The following is an 18,480-nucleotide window of genomic DNA, read 5'->3' on the forward strand; positions in this document are numbered from 1 at the left end:
ACTCATGAATATTAATGTTAAAATGAATATTAGTATATTAATAAAAAAGAGATATTAATATAATAGGTATGTGCCATATGAATCCTATATTTTTTTTAAAGAGGTGACTTATGTTCAAATCAATACGAATGCCCTTAGAATAGGTGACACTCTCGTTCTCATAATATTCATAATGTTAATGTTCAAATCAATATGAAAACTCTGAGAGTAGTGGTATGCATTAGAGCACCATCCTTATTCTCATAGCATATGGTCATTCGCTCTAACACACCCCCTGAGGGCATTATCAAACTGAATATTTTTTCTCAAAATAAACGAATTTTTTCATCTTAAACTTTCTTTAGATGGAAAAATGATTTTTTTAAGTGATAATAGACGCTCCTACAGATGTGGAAGAGTTTTGTTCTGACCAAATCCAGCGAATGGTCTTGGATTCGCAACGCACGTCGGCCCACTGTAGTGTCTGTCTCTTCAGCACCGTGGAGCGACTAGCTAAATTGCTCTGACGATCTTCTTGTTCTTCAGGGAGGGAAAGAATCGTGGCCAATCTACGAGACGATAGCGACGAATGGCTTCCGCCGCTCTCCTCTCGGCTCCTCCGGCAGCAGCGCCGGCTGCGTCGGTTCCAGCTCGGAAGCAGCGCGTAGCCACGGTGCATGTGGCGGCGGTGCCCCTGAGGGCCGCCAAAGGCCCTGCCCAGACGCTGCTGTCTGCCGCTTACTCGATGGGCGTCTGGCAGCTGCAGCACTTCGTGGTCATCATCCATCCAGATCCATCTCAGTCCCAGGTGATTCGCGCCTTCCAATTACACTTCCCTAACTTTTCTCTGCATTTTATGGAAGAGGCAGCAGTGAGAAGAAGTGAAGAAATTAACAAACTAGAAGAATTGCTATGGTCTGTGAAGTGATGGTAGAGAATTCATCAGTTGAATTGCAGATTGATATGGTGTATGCTTCTGCCTTCTTTCAGGTGGTGGCCTTTGATTTTCAGCCTCAAGATCCAGAGAACTTGTATGCATTACTTGCTGTCTTAACTCAGAAGCACATGCCTGGTACGCCTATATGTTCCATTTAACTAGTAATTAAGCACATGAATCGAGTTCTTGATTCTGACTGATATGTTTTCCCTCTTCTCTAGGAGTTGTTCTAAGGAGGAGCTTGCGAAGATTACCCAGCACGAGGTGCTGGTTTATTGGATTTGCTGACTCTGATGCTGTAGATGCGGCTGACAGATTCAGTAAAAGCTGGTCGACTGAACTGATTGTTGGAAAGCACGACTGTCGCCATTTTGCAAATGGTAATAACATATTAACAATCTCTGAATTCTTCTCACTTCGAAATTGGGACGTCGAGTTGAGACAAAATTTGTCTGGTGAATGTCAAGGATTGGTTGAATGTCTGACTGGCGAGCAACATGTTTTGAGCTATCTTCAAACAATCTCCCACTAGATGAACCTGTGGATGCTGGAGAACAAAAAGGTACATCCATGCTCAGAAGTGTTTCATTAAGTGACAAACTATTTGTCAAAGGTATCTAGAACTTGAAATCTTTCTTATTTGATTTGGCTTCCTTTTCCTTTTCCTTGTAGTTAAGAAGTCATGGGAACAAAATCAGGAAACAGCGATTCCAGCTCGATATTCCAACAGAAATAAAACACAGTAAGAAGCAGTGGCAAACCTCTGCAATCATGTCACTGAAGTCTTCCTTCTGGTTTCGTTCCTTCTCTTCTTCTCGTGCTTCTTCATACCTGACACGTATAGCAAAAGATGCTTTGAAAATGTTTGAAAGATGATCTATTAAAAGAAGTGATTCGAGCGCATCTTACTTGGCTGCTAGAACATCATCCATGACTTCCAGCTCCTCTGGTTGTATCGTGACATCAACCTTGTCTGATTTCTGACCACGTAGCCAAGTAACTCTCAGGAAAAAAAGAAGACATTGCAGCCAAGATCTTTACTTGAACTGAGAAAACGAACAAGACAAAATATATTGAAGCCTCACCCTCTTAGGAGCTGCTTTATCTTGTGCCCCAAGAACATAACTATTCACAAAAAATAAAAATTATATCAGCGATGATCAATTGATGGATTAAATACTTTATCAATAATTGGAATTAATAAGATTTGCAGGACAGTGCAGAGAACATACGTTTGTGTGGTACCAAGCAAAGTGTCTGGTGCAATTCTTCACTCTTCAAGTGAAAACCATTGTGAAAACCGGAAAAGGCAAAAAAAATGTCAATGTAAGTAAATGGTAGATGAAGCTTATTGCTGAAAATAATGAAAATTACTTGATAAAGTGGTTTCTCAGGCTCCTTGCGTTGTTGTTTTCGTTAAGTCAATGACATCAGGTGTTTCTACAGCGGTGGGAGTGCTGAATTCCAAAACAATAAGTTGCATAATGAGGACAGAAAAGAACATAAAAATAAGCGATAACATGAAGCACCTTGAAAGGCTATCGACAGACTGGATACCAGCCTCCAATTCCTCTTCTTCCATCTCTTTCTCCTTTTCCTCTTCTTCTTCCTCCTCTTCCTCAAGATCTCCCCAGTGTTTACCCCGATCAACTGGCTCTTCCTATAATTGAAAAAAAAAAGAGATTTAAATCGTAGACATCCACAGGACATTCAGATGCAAAGCTCTGTATTACAGTAAAGCCAATGTGATTGCTGAATCATGCCATCATCATATTTTATGGAAAAAAATAGGCACCTCATAGTCGAATTGTTCCTGCTGTAGTACCCTGAAAACATCACCATACGGTGGGGTGAACAAGTTAACATCAACAGTTATATAAACCCTGGAATCTAATCTAATACTTATCCTATTGAAGGCATCATTATGCATCTACCTAAACGACACTATCCTATAATTTTGTTAAAAGAGAAAGCCCTCAAAGGCCCTTTGACAGTTACCATTGATGTCCAGGCTCAGTCATTGTTACAGCTAGTTCCTGCAAGAATTATGTACAAGCATTAAGAGGGTGTCAATCGATTGCATTTGCCCCCACCCCTCATGCAGAAAATTTCATATACACCCTCCTCGAAAATAAGAAGCATTAATCATCTAGCTTATGTGAAAGACTGACTCACCTGGAGGAATTTCCTCTTTTGACACCAATGTCGTGGAACCGGCACAGTATTGCAATAGGACTTAAGAAAAACAAGCAACTTTGGATCTGCTGTTGTTGCATCCCAGACCTGGAAAAAATTGGAGCATTAAAAGTTTCTCATGCAAACACAAATCCAAACAATGGTGATCAAACTATGCAGACCGCAATGAATCAAGTATATATTGCAAAGTATCTGAGGAAGCATGAATCAGATATCTAAATGAAATAAGACTGACAAAAATAAAAAAGTTCCATGCCTACAATGTTAGGTAAGGGCCAATAAGAAAATGAATCCTCAACCGTCACCAAATGTATTGTACAATAATATAACATCCTTCAAGAACTCATTGAAGCATCATAGTCGAACAGAAAAGGCCACCTTCATTTGTATAAAAGAACAAGAACCACATTAGTGATCTCTCAGAAGTTTAAAATGTTCCATACTTGTAGTGACAAAGTTATTATAAAAAGGGAACCATAACTTCAAGGGTTCTAACAGATAACTAAGGTTACACAAACCTCAATAATCAATATGATTAATCACATGACATCTACTCTGATCCTTTGTATACCAAAGCATTTGAGTGCAGAAGAAAACATAAAGGTAAACAACTTCTTAGGAGGAGCTACCACGAATCATAATGCATTTAATTCCGACAATGAGGTAATGCAAATCTTAACGGTGTAAACCTGTTAATATTCTAAACACAGTTAGCAATCAGCATTTCTTCCATCTGACATAAATTATTTGTTCATCAAAGTTTTTACTCATTGACTTACAACAAGATTTGATCTTTCTTCTCTGGAGAATATAATTTTTTAAGAAAAATTTCTATAGAGGGTTATGTTACTCCTACCTTTAAATGATGATTAGAAACTTTCACGGCAGCTAATGATGGATTTTTTTTAATGTATCGCATGTTTCTTTATCCACTGGCCATTCTAACACAAGAAGAAAAAAGAGCATAGTCCATTAAGGAAGCTGATCTCAATTGATTTAACAATTACATCATTAATTTCCTCCACCATTACTCTCTTTAGTCAATAATAAAAGTTGAAGAAAGTATCACTATACGTTAGCATTTTTTACTTATAAGACTATAATTGGCTAGAAAAAAATGCGGGAAGCAAGACTGTAGTAATGTTTTTGTAATTCATTTGCAAATCTATTAATAGTAGATTCATAGTATGGTCAATTAACTTCCCAAATCTCAATGTTTATTGTGTCGTATGGATAACAAAGCTAAGGACCCTGAACATGATAATACATTTTTAATTTTAATCTGGAAAGCAAATTCAGAAAGGTGAAATATAATTTAAGCGTACCTCAACTACATCTGCCCTTGAGCAAATTTGTTTTAGTTCTGCAATCTTCATTCGTTTTTTAAGCTACAGAAACATGCAACAGGATAAGCATAAGTGCACTCACTCTCAGAATATGACAACAGTTAATCATTTCTGACCTTTTTCTTCTTGTTTGATAGTCCTTTCTCCTTCTGCTGAGACTCCTGTTCATCCTCTTCTGAATCAGAATCCTCTTTCTTGGCAACTGCATTGACAGCAGTCTCATCCTTTTTGGTAACATCCTGCAAGAATAGTAACACCAATCACGTTAAAAACTAAACAAAAACAAAAGAAAAACAAAAGCATCTTCGTTTAACAACACTCTGCGGACAGGTTATAAATATACCTCACCACCAGCATAATCCCTGAAGTTGAACTTCTCAATGACACTCTTAAATTCCTCAAGCAAGCCCTCATCATTATCAGCCTTCTCAGGAACACACTCCACCTCCACTGCCACCTCAACCTAATAGAAATCAACCGCCTTTTTAAAATCACATCAGCCCTGAAATTGTAGTCTAAAACATCTGAAAATGAAAAAAAAAAATTGAAGGACATGATACCATGCACGGAGGAAATGAGAATCCCTAATAACTGGCGAGTACCGTGGGGAAGGAATGATAAGTCGAAATTCTTTAAAAATTAAACATGAATAGTGGTTCTTAATATCGAATGACAAACATATAGATCGAAGATACGCAGATCAAACGTATCATACTCAACAAAAACCCTAAGGGACGCACCTCGGTGTGAGAATCAGTTCACCTTAGCGCCGCTCTCTACTTTCCCTTCCTCAGAATACACTCCACTCCTCCGTATTCCGAGCGAGCCGAAGATTTTTTGTCGTTCTTTTTCTGCTTCCGCCATCGGCGGCGGCGCTCGCGCACGCAGGATTTCTCTTTCTCAGCTGAAGCACCGAGGGATTTAACAGTAAGAGTGTCTCCGGCGACGTCGCCGTTGGTCCGATCCTCTTCCCTTCAATTTATAGTGCCCGAAACCGCTCGATTATAAAAATAAAAAAAATAAGAATATAATACTATTTAATTAACATATAAATATGCATATGACAATAGACAAATAAACAAATAAAATTATTTTTTCTGATGCAAAAAATTAAAATTATTTTTTCTGATGCAAAAAATTAAAATTATTTAAGTTTATACACATGTAGAATGGTTAGACTTATAGAATTAGGCTTCTTTTTATTTTAAGAGAAAATATTTTAAGAAATTTTCATTTGTAGATACTTTAAAAAGAAAAAAAATCTATGTGCATATAAAAATATTTTTTTGCTAGATTTTAATAGCGCATCTAAATAGAAAACATCCTATTTTTCTAGAAAAGAGTTTCTTATTTTCCTACCAACAAAGAGTTTAAAAATAAATATATTTATAGAAAATAATTGTAGTTCTTAATACTTTAGTAAAAGATAAAATCTATCATTCAGCGATCTCACACGGTCGGTCCCACGACTATCTGTGAGAAAGTAAATTGAAAAGCTGTAGTTGACTATTACGAAGGAGGATATTGTTTCAACTTTATCAAAATTCGATCCTTGTTTACTTTAATAAGTCTATTCCACACCAACCAACTCAATCATGTTTTAAAGGTTGAGTATTATGTAATTTTTAAAATTGATTTGTTGTTACGTAATTTAGTTGAGAATGTTGAAGACTGAGGAATGATTCTATAAAATTAGGCGCGCATGTTTTGGAAAAATATAGAAAAAATTAATCATAAAATTTAATTGTATTTTATCACTATGATACATCATTCATTCATATATTTAAGTAAAATGTGTTCATATTTTTCGTATTGGATTTAAAATATTTAAATTAATTGTTTATACAAAATTTAATGATATATGCATTCTAATGTATTTTTAATATTTTTAAATTCGCATCCTAACAAATATCTGGGTTTTGCCTTCACGACTTCAATTCTACCACTGAAACCATTAAATAAAAAATAAATATAAATTAATAAAAAATCAATAAGAAATAACTTACAAACAAGAAGCTTATTAAAATTAACAATGAAATTTATTATAATTTAAGGTTAAGCAAACAATAATAATATAATTAACCTAATGATCTCTCTCTCTCTCTCTCTCTCTATATATATATATATATATATTTACCTATATATAAATATTATAAAAATCAAAACCAAATCGAAATTGATAATTTTATCAAGTATCAAGCTGAAAATCATCTGAATGATCCAGATATTGAAACTGATTTATATATATTTCATGTGTCTGCTTCACCTAATCCTATATACAAATAAAACAAAAAAAATATGATCGTTACCATTTACCAACTGTAAAGAAAACAAAATCAGATACAGGATCAATATCCATTGACCTGATCTCTCCAGTAATTGTGTTCTAAGAGAAATCTCTGAAAGCTTCCTAAATTGCACTAGTTTTATGCAAAAGAATCCCACTTGATACACTACTTTGGCAAAGTTCATCTTGGAGAAATTTCAGTACAAGTAGCCTGACTCGAGGAGAAAGGGATGGTTGTATCGATCCTTGTGGAAAATTTCGACTGAGAACTTGTCGAAGTTGTTGCACCTGAACCTTTGACAAATTTCCCAGAGTCTTCCATGTAACCAGGCTGGGTAATTTCTTTATCATTGATCTGTACTGGCTTAGATAGCATGTCGAGAACTTGGAGCATGGTCGGCCGACGCACACTTGCAGCTTGTGTGCAGAAAAGAGCTACTTTGATATACCTTAAAACTTCTTCATGATGGTAGTCTTTCAGAGCAGGGTCTACAACCTCAATGACCCTCTTCTCCTCAAACAGCTTCCATACCTGTGAATGGCAAATGAATTAATCGGTATGATGGCTAAGAAAAATCAACTTAGCATCCGCAATTCAAGCACGTGGTCAAGGCGATGCGATGTTGAAAAGAAGACATTTAGCGCTTTAGCGAAGATCAAACAATCAATTTCACATGGATGGACCATTCCAGCAATAAAAACAACCCGCGAAGAAATACTTCATGTGTGCTACCACCATTACAAATATAGGGATGGTTTACCATAACCTATCTCAAGCTATACGATTGCACAAGATATTTCTAGCTATAAGTGACAGATGATAAAACAGAAGATCACATGAAACGGTGGGAAAGTAGGTACGTGGAATATACTCGAAATAAGTCCTTACCCATTCCACAAGTGGTTTCCCTCTTTCTGAAAATGACCTTGAGTTGCTTCTGCCACTAATTATTTCCAAAAGGACAACTCCAAAGCTATAAATGTCTGCTTTCTTTGTTAATTGGCCTTGCAAAGCATATTCAGGTGCTAAGTAGCCACTGCATCAATGTTATCATTATTTAATATCAAAAGAGAAACTTATGAATCTTACTAAAAAAGCCCATATAAACATATATACATTCCATCATTCAAAATTTTTGCACACCAAGACATTAAAAGAAAAACTATTTCGAGAACAAGACTTTTCACTTTCCCTATTCTGGAGATTTTTACATATGAGGTACTCTTAGTATTTCATCAACCTTGCAGTTTCGCTTAAACTGAAACTACAGCTTAAACAGGCAGTAGCATATTGTATCATGAATGTCACATCATATGCTATTTAAGTTAAACATTGCACCAATTTCATCTGATATGCAGATGGATATGATCCTTAACCAAACCTTGGTGATAATGTTAAATCATAAATAACTATAACATCTTTAGTCAGACAATGTATATCACTCATTTTTATATTAACTTTGAAATAAAGGTAACCTTTAGTGTAGTGTAAGACATTTTGCAATAGTTGTCGGTTGCTAATGCATAATAGAGAATATAAGAATACAGAAAGAATTATTAATTTAAGGAAGCTCAGTGATAGGCGAAATCATACGTTGTTCCAGCTACACGGGTGCTGATGTGGGTAATATTATCAGGAAATAACTTAGCTACACCAAAATCTCCAATCTTGGGGACAAAATTGCCGTCAAGAAGAATATTGCTAGGTTTGATGTCCCTGTGAACAATTGGTGGTACAAGAACCTCATGAAGATGTGCAATTCCCCTGGCAATACCCAAACAAACCTCAGATCTGATCTGCCAGTTCAGCTTAGTCGCTTCACTAATTGGACCTAGAAGATAAAACAAGCAATCGATGAAATTATATATGCTAATGAAACCAACAACCAGTTATACTAAAATGTGACAGTTACCTAGTACTGCACGGACTAGGCTACCATTTTCCACAAACTCGTATACTAAGATGCGATTCGCGCCTTCAACACAGCAACCAATAAGCTCAACAAGGTTTGGATGCTTGACATTGGAGATAACGTCAATCTCAGTCAAGAACTCTCTAACTCCTTGACGTGATTCTGCAGAAAGTACCTTTGTTGCAACAACTACTCCATCCCTAAGGGTTCCCTGACACAATTGCAAGGGTAAAAGGAGAAATGTATGAGAGATATTTTTTTTTAATCACAATTCAAAATTCAAAAACTATGTCTTCCTATTATTTGTTTATTGTTTGTAAGCTCAACATAAGATTCCTCTTTCTGGATTTTACTGTGTCAGTAAGCTTGAGTAACAGTAAGAAAAACAGATTTGGTGCATGCCATGTGGATTACAGAAAGGACATTTAATAACTTAGGGCAAGTATCTCCAGATTTTCAAGCATTATTACTCTAAAAGACAGCCATTGCCATAGTTAAGAACAAAACTTATTCTAGGTTCCTATAAAGATATAGAACATCCAAAGGAGTTCAAAGCTTTTATTAGAAATTGTTGGATATCTAATGAATGTTGTCTTCTACTGAATGGAAAGAAATAGGATGAAAATGAAGCAGTTTAAGTCAAAGTGTAAAGAAAGAAACGATATATCAACTCACTTTCATTCTATTCTATTCTATTCATCTTGTTTCCTTGGACAGAATCCAAAGAAAATAAATAGTATAACAATACCACAGATTCTCGAAACACCCATATAAAGCCCAAATGCAAACTGTAGAACAAGAAACATGCTATCTCTACAATAAATATCACAAGCTAGAACACTTAGATTTTGATGCATACCTTGTATACTGTTCCAAAACCACCCCGGCCAATTTTGTTGCTTGGATGGAAATTGTTTGTTGCTAATTTAAGCTCAACATAAGAGAAAAGTCTTATATTCTTTTCTGATGAAAGCACTGTAAGGAGAATATGTGTCAATACAAGATATATCACAAATATTAACAGGGAATTTAAATGATATTATTGGATATATATATACAAGGTATTTGTGAAAATTTTCAGTACAAAAATGTTTGTAATTACATATGTGAAACAAGTGTCAAGAAAGCACCCAGTTTGAGTCTTTTCTAGATATATTTATATGCATAAGGACCAATTATTTGTAAAATGTAGACAATATGAAAAAAAGATCATGCTACTCAGAGTATGAAATATACACTATAAAATTTGTGTTGCAGTTTCCACAATGCCATAGGTCACAATACTATGGGAGTAGGAAATGAGTGAATTATGAAGATCATGCTCAGGAGTAAAATTTCAAACTGGAGATGAGCCTAGTAAGTTATTTGGAGTTGAACTTGGTAGAAGTAAACATCTAGCTAACCAGAAGCCTAATGGAACATAACTATTCATGTACACAATAAAAAGGTTCATTTGGTATATAAACAATAGAAGAGAAAGGTAAATGTTCTATTCAGTATTCAACTATTCTCTTCACATTTCAATATGCTATCCTCATTCCTCACTCTTTTCTAAGCTGAAATTCAGTGCACCATTATTGAAAATTTTCAGTTGACCTCATCTAAAAGTATAGCGGCAACGCTTTCTCAACATATTCATGGTCTCATTTACTTTCCAAAAGAAAAGGCGTGCATATACAATGTCTTGTGGATATCAAGCCAAAATTTCTTAAATTTGAACAGTCACATCCTACCAACTAAACCTATTATAATTACCACATCCTTCGCAAGAAATTACCTAGTGAATTATAATTAATCAATATTAACCTTATAGTGTGACAAAAGGTGCAAAAAAGTAATAATTTTTTTATGAGGATATTCTTGTAGCCTTGTATAGGGATCAATGAAGTGATAAGATTCAGTGTGGATGACCTGAAACAGTTAAAACAGACGTAACTTGGGGATGATTCATGTGAGAACATGCGACAATGAAGTTTCATAAGCTTTCGATACCATGTTAATCACAGGAAAGTCATATATGATTCTGAGAAAAAGTATCATCCAGATAAGAAAGAAGTGGAAACTTATATCGATTCACAAGCTATACTACAGAGAATATTGCAGGTGCCAAAGAAAGACATAATTGTAAACATAATAATTGCCCCAAAAATTTCTGAACAACTTATACTGCTGCTTATCACAGTAATTTACCATTTTGGTCCCTTGCAGAAGGATTAAGATGCTTTTTCCGGGACAATGAAGCACCAAAACAGGAACAACTCATGTTCCCTTGATCGATTCACCAATTCAGCATATGCTGCCTCACTCTGATATGAATATGAGCAAATTAGAGAAGGAATATATATAGCTAATCTTCCATGAAATCAAAGTTTTGGTACAAAAAACTCACAAATTCATTCACCAAACAAGTATATTTAAGTACATAACTACTACGAACAGTGATTCAAGTAAATGAGCTAAATGATGCCACTTCCACAGCGCTCAGCACAGAAGTGCTAGCTCTTGGCTACTAAAAAATCAGGGCATCTGCACATGTTAGATCATCCAAGAATCTGCCCCAGCAGCTCGAGACAAAAACCAAAGAGCGCACAGGTAAAAAAAAATCCTATCTTTACGAAAGAAGCATTCGAGAAATCATTCATCTCGTGAAAATATTAATTATCCACCCAAAACAACATAAAGATCCCGTAGAAACCAGTGCAAGAATGCGGAAAAGATCGAACCTTTCTGCAGATCCACGCTCCGCAACGCTGCGATTACAGAAGTGGGCAGCGATGCTTGATTTAAATCAGTGGCTTCCACCAGTAGTCTACGAATCCCTAACGCAAAGAACAAGTCAAAGAGGGATAACAGTTCAATTTCAAAGCAAAATGTGTAGAATTCTTCTACCGATTAAGCAGAGCGAGCCACAGCCGAAGACTTCGTCGCCACTGTAAATCTCGCACACTGTCGTCGTCATGAAATGCACTCCGTTGATTTATAGGACACCGACCGCTTGCCTCCCCGTCGTTCCCCGCCGTCGGATGGACGACTTCCGCGTGGTCGTTGGTCTCGAGTCCTGCAGCGGCATTTGGGCCGGGGCCATCTTTAACCCGGACCGGCCAAGCCCGATTTGGTCTGGTCCGACGGATGGATTTGGTCCACAGGTCGAGCCAGTCAGGGATGGCTTAGACCGAACACAACGTAGACCGGAGCCGTGTTGTGCTAAGCCATGTGTCCCTTCAACGCCGGCCGTTGATTATAGGACTAATTTTCCTTAAGTGTAGGTCGTAATTATTGACTAATTTGGGACTTTGTTGTTATTTTAATGAAAATAAAAACAAAAACAAATTGTTTTATATAAAAAAAAGTCAAAATGGTCTAGGTCAATCATAATCAAAATGATCGGGTCAATCATAATCACTAGAAGATAAATACTTGCGTTGGACTTTCATTTCATCACAATTATATGTCTAATATTATTTATATATATATATATATAAATTCTACAATAAAAATAGAATTTATCGTTCCATTCTACATGATTGATCTTATAATTTTTTATAAAAATATAAATTAAAAAATTATAATTAATCACTATCAAGAAAGTTTCAATTTCGTTAAAATTTGACTTTTTAATTAGATTTATAGTTTGACTTTTTTATTAGGATTGGCGGAGCTGACGCGCAAAAGGTGTTTATGCGAAATTGACCCAATCTCAGCTCCACAACCGCACGATCAAACGACATTTAATCTGGCTTTGCAAATGGACGGTTGGGATTAAATTGTTCCAGCTGCTCCCGGAATATCCTCAGCGTACCGGAGAATATCACGGCACCGGCGAGCAAGTAGTCATCGTCCACCACCCACACGTAGCTCACCCGGTGCGCCAAAGCCTGTATCATGACTGCCACCGGAGAGCTCCTTGGGTGGCACACTATTGCTTCGTTCGACAGCCGCCCCATCCTTGGGGCCGCTTCCATGGACCTCACCCGCCTCGGCAATACTCTTCGTCCGACGAAGAAGAAGAAGAAGAAGAAGAAGAAGACGATGACGCCGAAGGTGAGAATGGAGGCGAGAAGTCGCCCTTGTAACATCCCCCTCTTTCTTATACTAATAGGGAGACGTTACGTACTTTAACTTTTCCTTAACTTTTACATTAAATAAAATAACTCAAATAAACTTTTCTTTTTCTGTTTAACAAGCGGAAGCAAAGAAATAAATATAAATTCTTGGACATAAAATAAACATTTATTAAATTCTTGATCTTATTCCGCGGTTCCGCCAACACCACACATCAAACACTTCTCCAGCTGCCTCCTCTTTCATAAAACTTTTCCTTTTATTTATCTGCAGTATAAGGAAATGCAAACTATAAGCAATGCTTAGTAAGTACATCATCTAACTCACAAAAACCATAGAAAACTTCGTAATGCAAACATGAATGTTATATGAAAAACATGTGTAGGGGATATGGGAAAACTTATATTTATATATAAGTGAAAATAAATAAACATCCATCCTTTGGGCCCAGACGAGGTATCAATGCAGACATCTCTTACATAGGCGAACCTTGTGCCTTGGTATCGGGGTACCTTGTGCCCGGAATTCATTATGGGCGAACCTTGTGCCCTCGATTCCTTTCCTTATGGGCGAACCTTGTGCCCAGAATCCTTTATGTCTTGCATTTCTTATGGGCGAACCTTGTGCCCGATACCCGCCTTTTAAAAGTAAAATACATTTCTTATACTTCTTATATCATGCAATTTGGAAAGAAACAATTTACACATGCTTTAACTTAAAATGATGTCATGGAAGGAATACTTTATGCATGCTCTATCAAATCATATCATGGAAACAATAAAGAAAGTAACGGAACAACTCATACTGCAGGTGAGAGATGTACTTACCTTATTGATGAATAGTCACACTACGAGCCTCGAAATACTACTAGATCCACGAGTCAAAGTCCTGTAACAAAACATCCTCTAAATAACATATTCTAGAATAATCCCAAATGGTTCTTATATCTTATCTGAATTTCACCTAATCATAACCTAATCAATTAATTAATTAAACCCCAAGCAATTAATCAACCTTTTCAATTGGATTAATCCAACATATACATCTTTGATTAATCAAATACTAACCATTAAACTAATTAATTGATTTACTAATTAACTATTTAATTAACTGATTAAACTAATTAACTAATTAACTAATTAACTAATTAATTATTAACTTACTATTAATTAACGAATTAATGGATTAGTATCTAACTAAACTAGTTTAATTAACAACCTTTAATTAATCAAATTGCTTAAATTAATTAACTTACCTTAATTAATAAATCTAATTAATTAAAATCTGTCTTCTTCTCGCGTGAATCCGCAGAACAGGGGTGGCGTCGGCTCCGGCGCCGACTGGGTGAGGACGCAGGTGGCGCGTGCAGGGGAAGACGGCGGCGCGTCTTCCGGCGACGGCGGTGCGACGGTGCTGTGCTGGGGGTGAAGGAAACAGAGGGCGGCACCGGTTTCGGTTTGCCTTGATGCAGCCGACGAAGGCGGCGGCTGAGGGAGAAGGGATGCGGTGCTGGCGTCGGCAGTCGCAGGCGACGTCGGGGTGCTTCCGGCAGAGGGCGGCTGGCCGGGCGGTGACAACCGGAGGAAGAAAGGCCGGCGCTGCTTCTCCACGCGGCGGCGGCGAGGTTGTCTTCACGCGGCGGACGCGAGCAGAGGAAAAGGATAGTGGTGGCTAGGGTTGGGTCGCGGCTCCTCTTATAGCCTCCTCCTCGTTCCGTTCCGCGTTTTCCGCCGGCGGAATCGGGCGGACGCAGTCCGCGCGGGGCGGACGCGGCTCGTGGGCGCGAGTCGCGCGGAGAGGAGAGAAAAAATAAATAAAACTTTTATAAAGAGGAGTGCACAGTACTCCTAACTTCGGGTTTAAGAAATCCCGATTAAACCGGGTCTAATTTCCCACATCGAACCAGATTAAATTTTGGTTCGCTTGGTTCGGCCATCAAACGACCTCCAAATTGACCCAAACAAATTTTGTTTGATTCGTCTTCACGAAACGAATCTTTTCCTTCTATTTGATTTTATCAAACTCCTTTCTATCATTTAACTAAAGGACTTTTATTATACTTTTAAATCTAATTAAAAATCCTAAAAATAGGGACAAATAATCGGGGTGTTACAATCTCCCATCCTTATAAAAGTTTCGTCCTCGAAACTTAGAATAACTCTTGGGTATTTTTAGCTCATATCTTCTTCACGTTCCTGAGTTGCTCCTTCGAATCTTTGATTCCGTCAATCGCTACCTTAATTGGTTAATTGCATCAATAATTTCTCTAAAGTGAAATCTCATTTTCGACCTTTCCAACATATAATAATCTACTAATCTCAAACATTTACTCATGTCATCCATATTTACTTTCAAAAATGGATCTCCCAAAACTCCTTACTATTCCAAGTTTAATATCAAGTCCTCCACCAGTTAAATGGTTTAAATGAACCTAGAATCCTAGTTTCAGCCTCCATCCAATGTATCATCCGAATTAAAACTAAAATACACCATTGCATTAGTTGGTTTAACATCACCTATAATTTAATCATAATTTCATGTCTTACAACCATTTCTTATGTTTCTCTTACATGACTCTGCCCTTACCTTTTCTTAGATCTATATCCAATACCATCAACACGTTAATTAGTTACGTATTTCTCAAGTATTATCTTTTAAACTTTACACCTAATCTATATTCTGGTAAGAAAAAAAATTTATTTTTCCTATTACTATTCGCTTAAGTACTTTCACCCAAATCCAAAACCTACATATATATAGGAAGAAATGGCTATTCTATTTACTAGTTTAAAGAATCATTTTCTGTCTTAAGTTTTTCAACTTACAACGAACCTTACTCTATCTTTATCCTACAAAGAACCTTTCTCTATCTTTCTCCTTGCACGTTGAAGTTGAATCAACTCTTCTCTTAGTCTTAACCTCTTGTACAGAGAATTTGTTAAACAAGCAAAAATTCTCTTAACTTAAGAATCATTCTTTATGCTAATAATAATCATATCTAATTTAAGAATCATTCTTCATGCTAGTCATAATAAGCATGTCTAACTTAATAATTATTCTAAAAAGAGAAAGCATATATTCTTTCTTACTTGGAAGGCAGTAGGATTGATGCTTGATATGAGTGTGACGGAAGGGCGGAACCTGCTCTGATACCATTTGTAACGCCCCCCCTCTTTCTTATACTAATAGGGAGACGTTACGTACTTTAACTTTCCTTAACTTTTACTCATTAAATAAAATAACTCAAATAAACTTTTCTTTTTCTGTTTAACATGCGGAAGCAAAAGAAATAAATATAAATTCTTGGACATAAAATAAACATTTATATTCTTAATTCTTGATCTTATTCCGCGGTTCCGCCGACACCACACATCAAACACTTCTCCAGCTGCCTCCTCTTTCCTAAAACTTTTCCTTTTATTTATCTGCAGTATGAGGAAATGCAAACTATAAGCAACGCTTAGTAAGTACATCATCTAACTCACAAAAACCATAGAAAACTTCGTAATAACATATGAATGTTATATGAAAAAAATGCTGGTAAATGATATGGGAAAACTTATACTATTTATAATAAGTGAAAATAAATAAACATCCTTCCTTTGGGCCCTGACAAAGTATCAATGCGACATCTCTTACATAGGCGAACCTTGTGCCTTGAATTCCTTTTCTTATGGGCGAACCTTGTGCCCGGAATTCGATTATGGGCGAACCTTGTGCCCTGGATTCCTTTCCTTATGGGCGAACCTTGTGCCCAGAATCCTTTATCCCTTGCATTTCTCATGGGCGAACCTTGTGCCCGATACCCGCCTCTTAAAAGTAAAATACATTTCTTATACTTCTTATATCATGCAATTTGGAAAGAAACAATTTACACATGCTTTAACTTAAAATGATGTCATGGAAAGAATACTTTATGCATGCTCTATCAAATCATATCATGGAAACAATAAAGAAAGTAACGGAACAACTCATACTGCAGGTGAGAGATGTACTTACCTTATTGATGAATAGTCACACTACGAGCCTCGAAATACTACTAGATCCACGAGTCAAAGTCCTGTAACAAAACATCCTCTAAATAACATATTCTAGAATAATCCCAAATGGTTCTTATATCTTATCTGAATTTCACCTAATCATAACCTAATCAATTAATTAGTTAAACCCCCTCAACCTTTCCAATTGGATTAATCCAACATATACATCTTTGATTAATCAAATACTAACCATTAAACTAATTAATTGATTTACTAATTAACTATTTAATTAACTGATTAAACAATTAACTAATTAACTAATTAACTAATTAATTATTAACTTACTATTAATTAACGAATTAATGGATTAGTATCTAACTAAACTAGTTTAATTAACAACCTTTAATTAATCAAATTGCTTAAATTAATTAACTTACCTTAATTAATAAATCTAATTAATTAAAATCTGTCTTCTTCTCGCGTGAATCCGCAGAACAGGGGTGGCGTCGGCTCCGGCGCCGACTGGATGAGGACGCAGGTGGCGCGTGCAGGGGAAGACGGCGGCGCGTCTTCCGGCGACGGCGGTGCGACGGTGCTGTGCTGGGGGTGAAGGAAACAGAGGGCGGCACCGGTTTCGGTTTGCCTTGATGCAGCCGACGAAGGCGGCGGCTGAGGGAGAAGGGAGGCGGTGCTGGCGTCGGCAGTCGCAGGCGACGTCGGGGTGCTTCCGGCAGAGGGCGGCTGGCCGGGCGGTGACAACCGGAGGAAGAAAGGCCGGCGCTGCTTCTCCACGCGGCGGCGGCGAAGGTTGTCTTCACGCGGCGGACGCGAGCAGAGGAAAAGGATGAGTGGTGGCTAGGGTTGGGTCGCGGCTCCTCTTATAGCTTCCTCCTCGTTCCGTTCCGCGTTTTCCGCCGGCGGAATCGGGCGGCGGGCTGGCGGACGCAGTCCGCGCGGGCGGCGGACGCGGCTCGTGGGCGCGAGTCGCGCGGAGAGGAGAGAAAAAATAAAAAAAACTTTTATAAAGAGGAGTGCACAGTACTCCTAACTTCGGGTTTAAGAAATCCCGATTAAACCGGGTCTAATTTCCCACATCGAACCAGATTAAATTTTGGTTCGCTTGGTTCGGCCATCAAACGACCTCCAAATTGACCCAAACAAATTTTGTTGGATTCGTCTTTGCGAGACGAATCTTTTTTCTATTTTATTTTATCAAACTCTTTTCTATCATTTAACTAAAGAACTTTTATTATAATTTTAAATCTAATTAAAAATCCTAAAAATAGGGAGAAATAATCGGGGTGTTACAGGTTCTTAATATCGAATGACAAACATATAGATCGAAGATACGCAGATCAAACGTATCATACTCAACAAAAACCCTAAGGGACGCACCTCGGTGTGAGAATCAGAGTTCACCTTAGCGCCGCTCTCTACTTTCCCTTCCTCAGAATACACTCCACTCCTCCGTATTCCGAGCGAGCCGAAGATTTTTTGTCGTTCTTTTTCTGCTTCCGCCATCGGCGGCGGCGCTCGCGCACGCAGGATTTCTCTTTCTCAACTGAAGCACCGAGGAATTTAACAGTAAGAGTGTCTCCGGCGACGTCGCCGTTGGTCCGATCCTCTTCCCCTCAATTTATAGGGATAAAAAAAATAAAAATATATAATACTATTTAATTAACATATAAATATACATATGACAATAGACAAATAAATAAATAAAATTATTTTTTTCTGGTGCAAAAAATTAAAATTATTTAAGTTTGTACACATGTAGAAT

General features: G+C 37.2%; 2 protein-coding genes and 1 pseudogene across 3 annotated transcripts; 1 reads left to right on the forward strand and 2 right to left on the reverse strand.

Moving 5' to 3' along the window:
- Positions 1-422: 422 nt before the first annotated feature.
- Positions 423-1,819, forward strand: LOC141825697 (uncharacterized). Of its 2 annotated transcripts, XM_074713157.1 has the most exons (5): positions 423-787; positions 970-1,051; positions 1,138-1,296; positions 1,384-1,478; positions 1,589-1,819. In XM_074713157.1, exons 1-4 carry the CDS (start codon positions 569-571, stop codon positions 1,446-1,448), a joined length of 525 nt encoding a protein of 174 aa, XP_074569258.1. In that variant the 5' UTR covers positions 423-568; the 3' UTR covers positions 1,449-1,478; positions 1,589-1,819. The 2 variants fall into 2 exon arrangements, with proteins under 2 accessions (XP_074569258.1, XP_074569219.1); XM_074713118.1 differs by having other exon boundaries at positions 1,138-1,478.
- On the reverse strand, positions 1,534-6,817 carry LOC141823320 (uncharacterized; annotated as a pseudogene).
- Positions 6,684-11,456, reverse strand: LOC141825598 (putative serine/threonine-protein kinase). Its single transcript, XM_074713012.1, has 7 exons — positions 11,382-11,456; positions 10,849-10,964; positions 9,518-9,633; positions 8,659-8,869; positions 8,340-8,577; positions 7,635-7,782; positions 6,684-7,277 (listed from the first exon to the last, which is right to left on the reverse strand). The coding sequence occupies exons 2-7, from the start codon at positions 10,919-10,921 to the stop codon at positions 6,927-6,929; spliced, it is 1,137 nt and encodes a 378-aa protein (XP_074569113.1). The 5' UTR covers positions 10,922-10,964; positions 11,382-11,456; the 3' UTR covers positions 6,684-6,926.
- Positions 11,457-18,480: the final 7,024 nt, after the last annotated feature.

Source organism: Curcuma longa, chromosome 1, assembly GCF_044706935.1.
Source record: "Curcuma longa cultivar G26 ecotype Majalengka, Jawa Barat chromosome 1, ITB_CL_G26_1.1, whole genome shotgun sequence".
NCBI classification, from domain to species: domain Eukaryota; kingdom Viridiplantae; phylum Streptophyta; class Magnoliopsida; order Zingiberales; family Zingiberaceae; genus Curcuma; species Curcuma longa.

Excerpts from the sequence above, each read along its gene's own strand:
- LOC141825697 (XM_074713118.1), top strand. The coding sequence starts at position 569 with ATGGCTTCCGCCGCTCTCCTCTCGGCTCCTCCGGCAGCAGCGCCGGCT. Across the intron at positions 788-969 it reads CAGATCCATCTCAGTCCCAG|GTGGTGGCCTTTGATTTTCA; the intron begins GTGATTCGCGCC and ends GCCTTCTTTCAG. Across the intron at positions 1,052-1,137 it reads AACTCAGAAGCACATGCCTG|GAGTTGTTCTAAGGAGGAGC; the intron begins GTACGCCTATAT and ends CCTCTTCTCTAG.
- LOC141825598 (XM_074713012.1), bottom strand. The coding sequence starts at position 10,921 with ATGAGTTGTTCCTGTTTTGGTGCTTCATTGTCCCGGAAAAAGCATCTT. Across the intron at positions 9,634-10,848 it reads TTCTGCAAGGGACCAAAATG|TGCTTTCATCAGAAAAGAAT; the intron begins GTAAATTACTGT and ends TTCTCCTTACAG. Across the intron at positions 7,783-8,339 it reads ACCCGTGTAGCTGGAACAAC|TGGCTACTTAGCACCTGAAT; the intron begins GTATGATTTCGC and ends ACATTGATGCAG.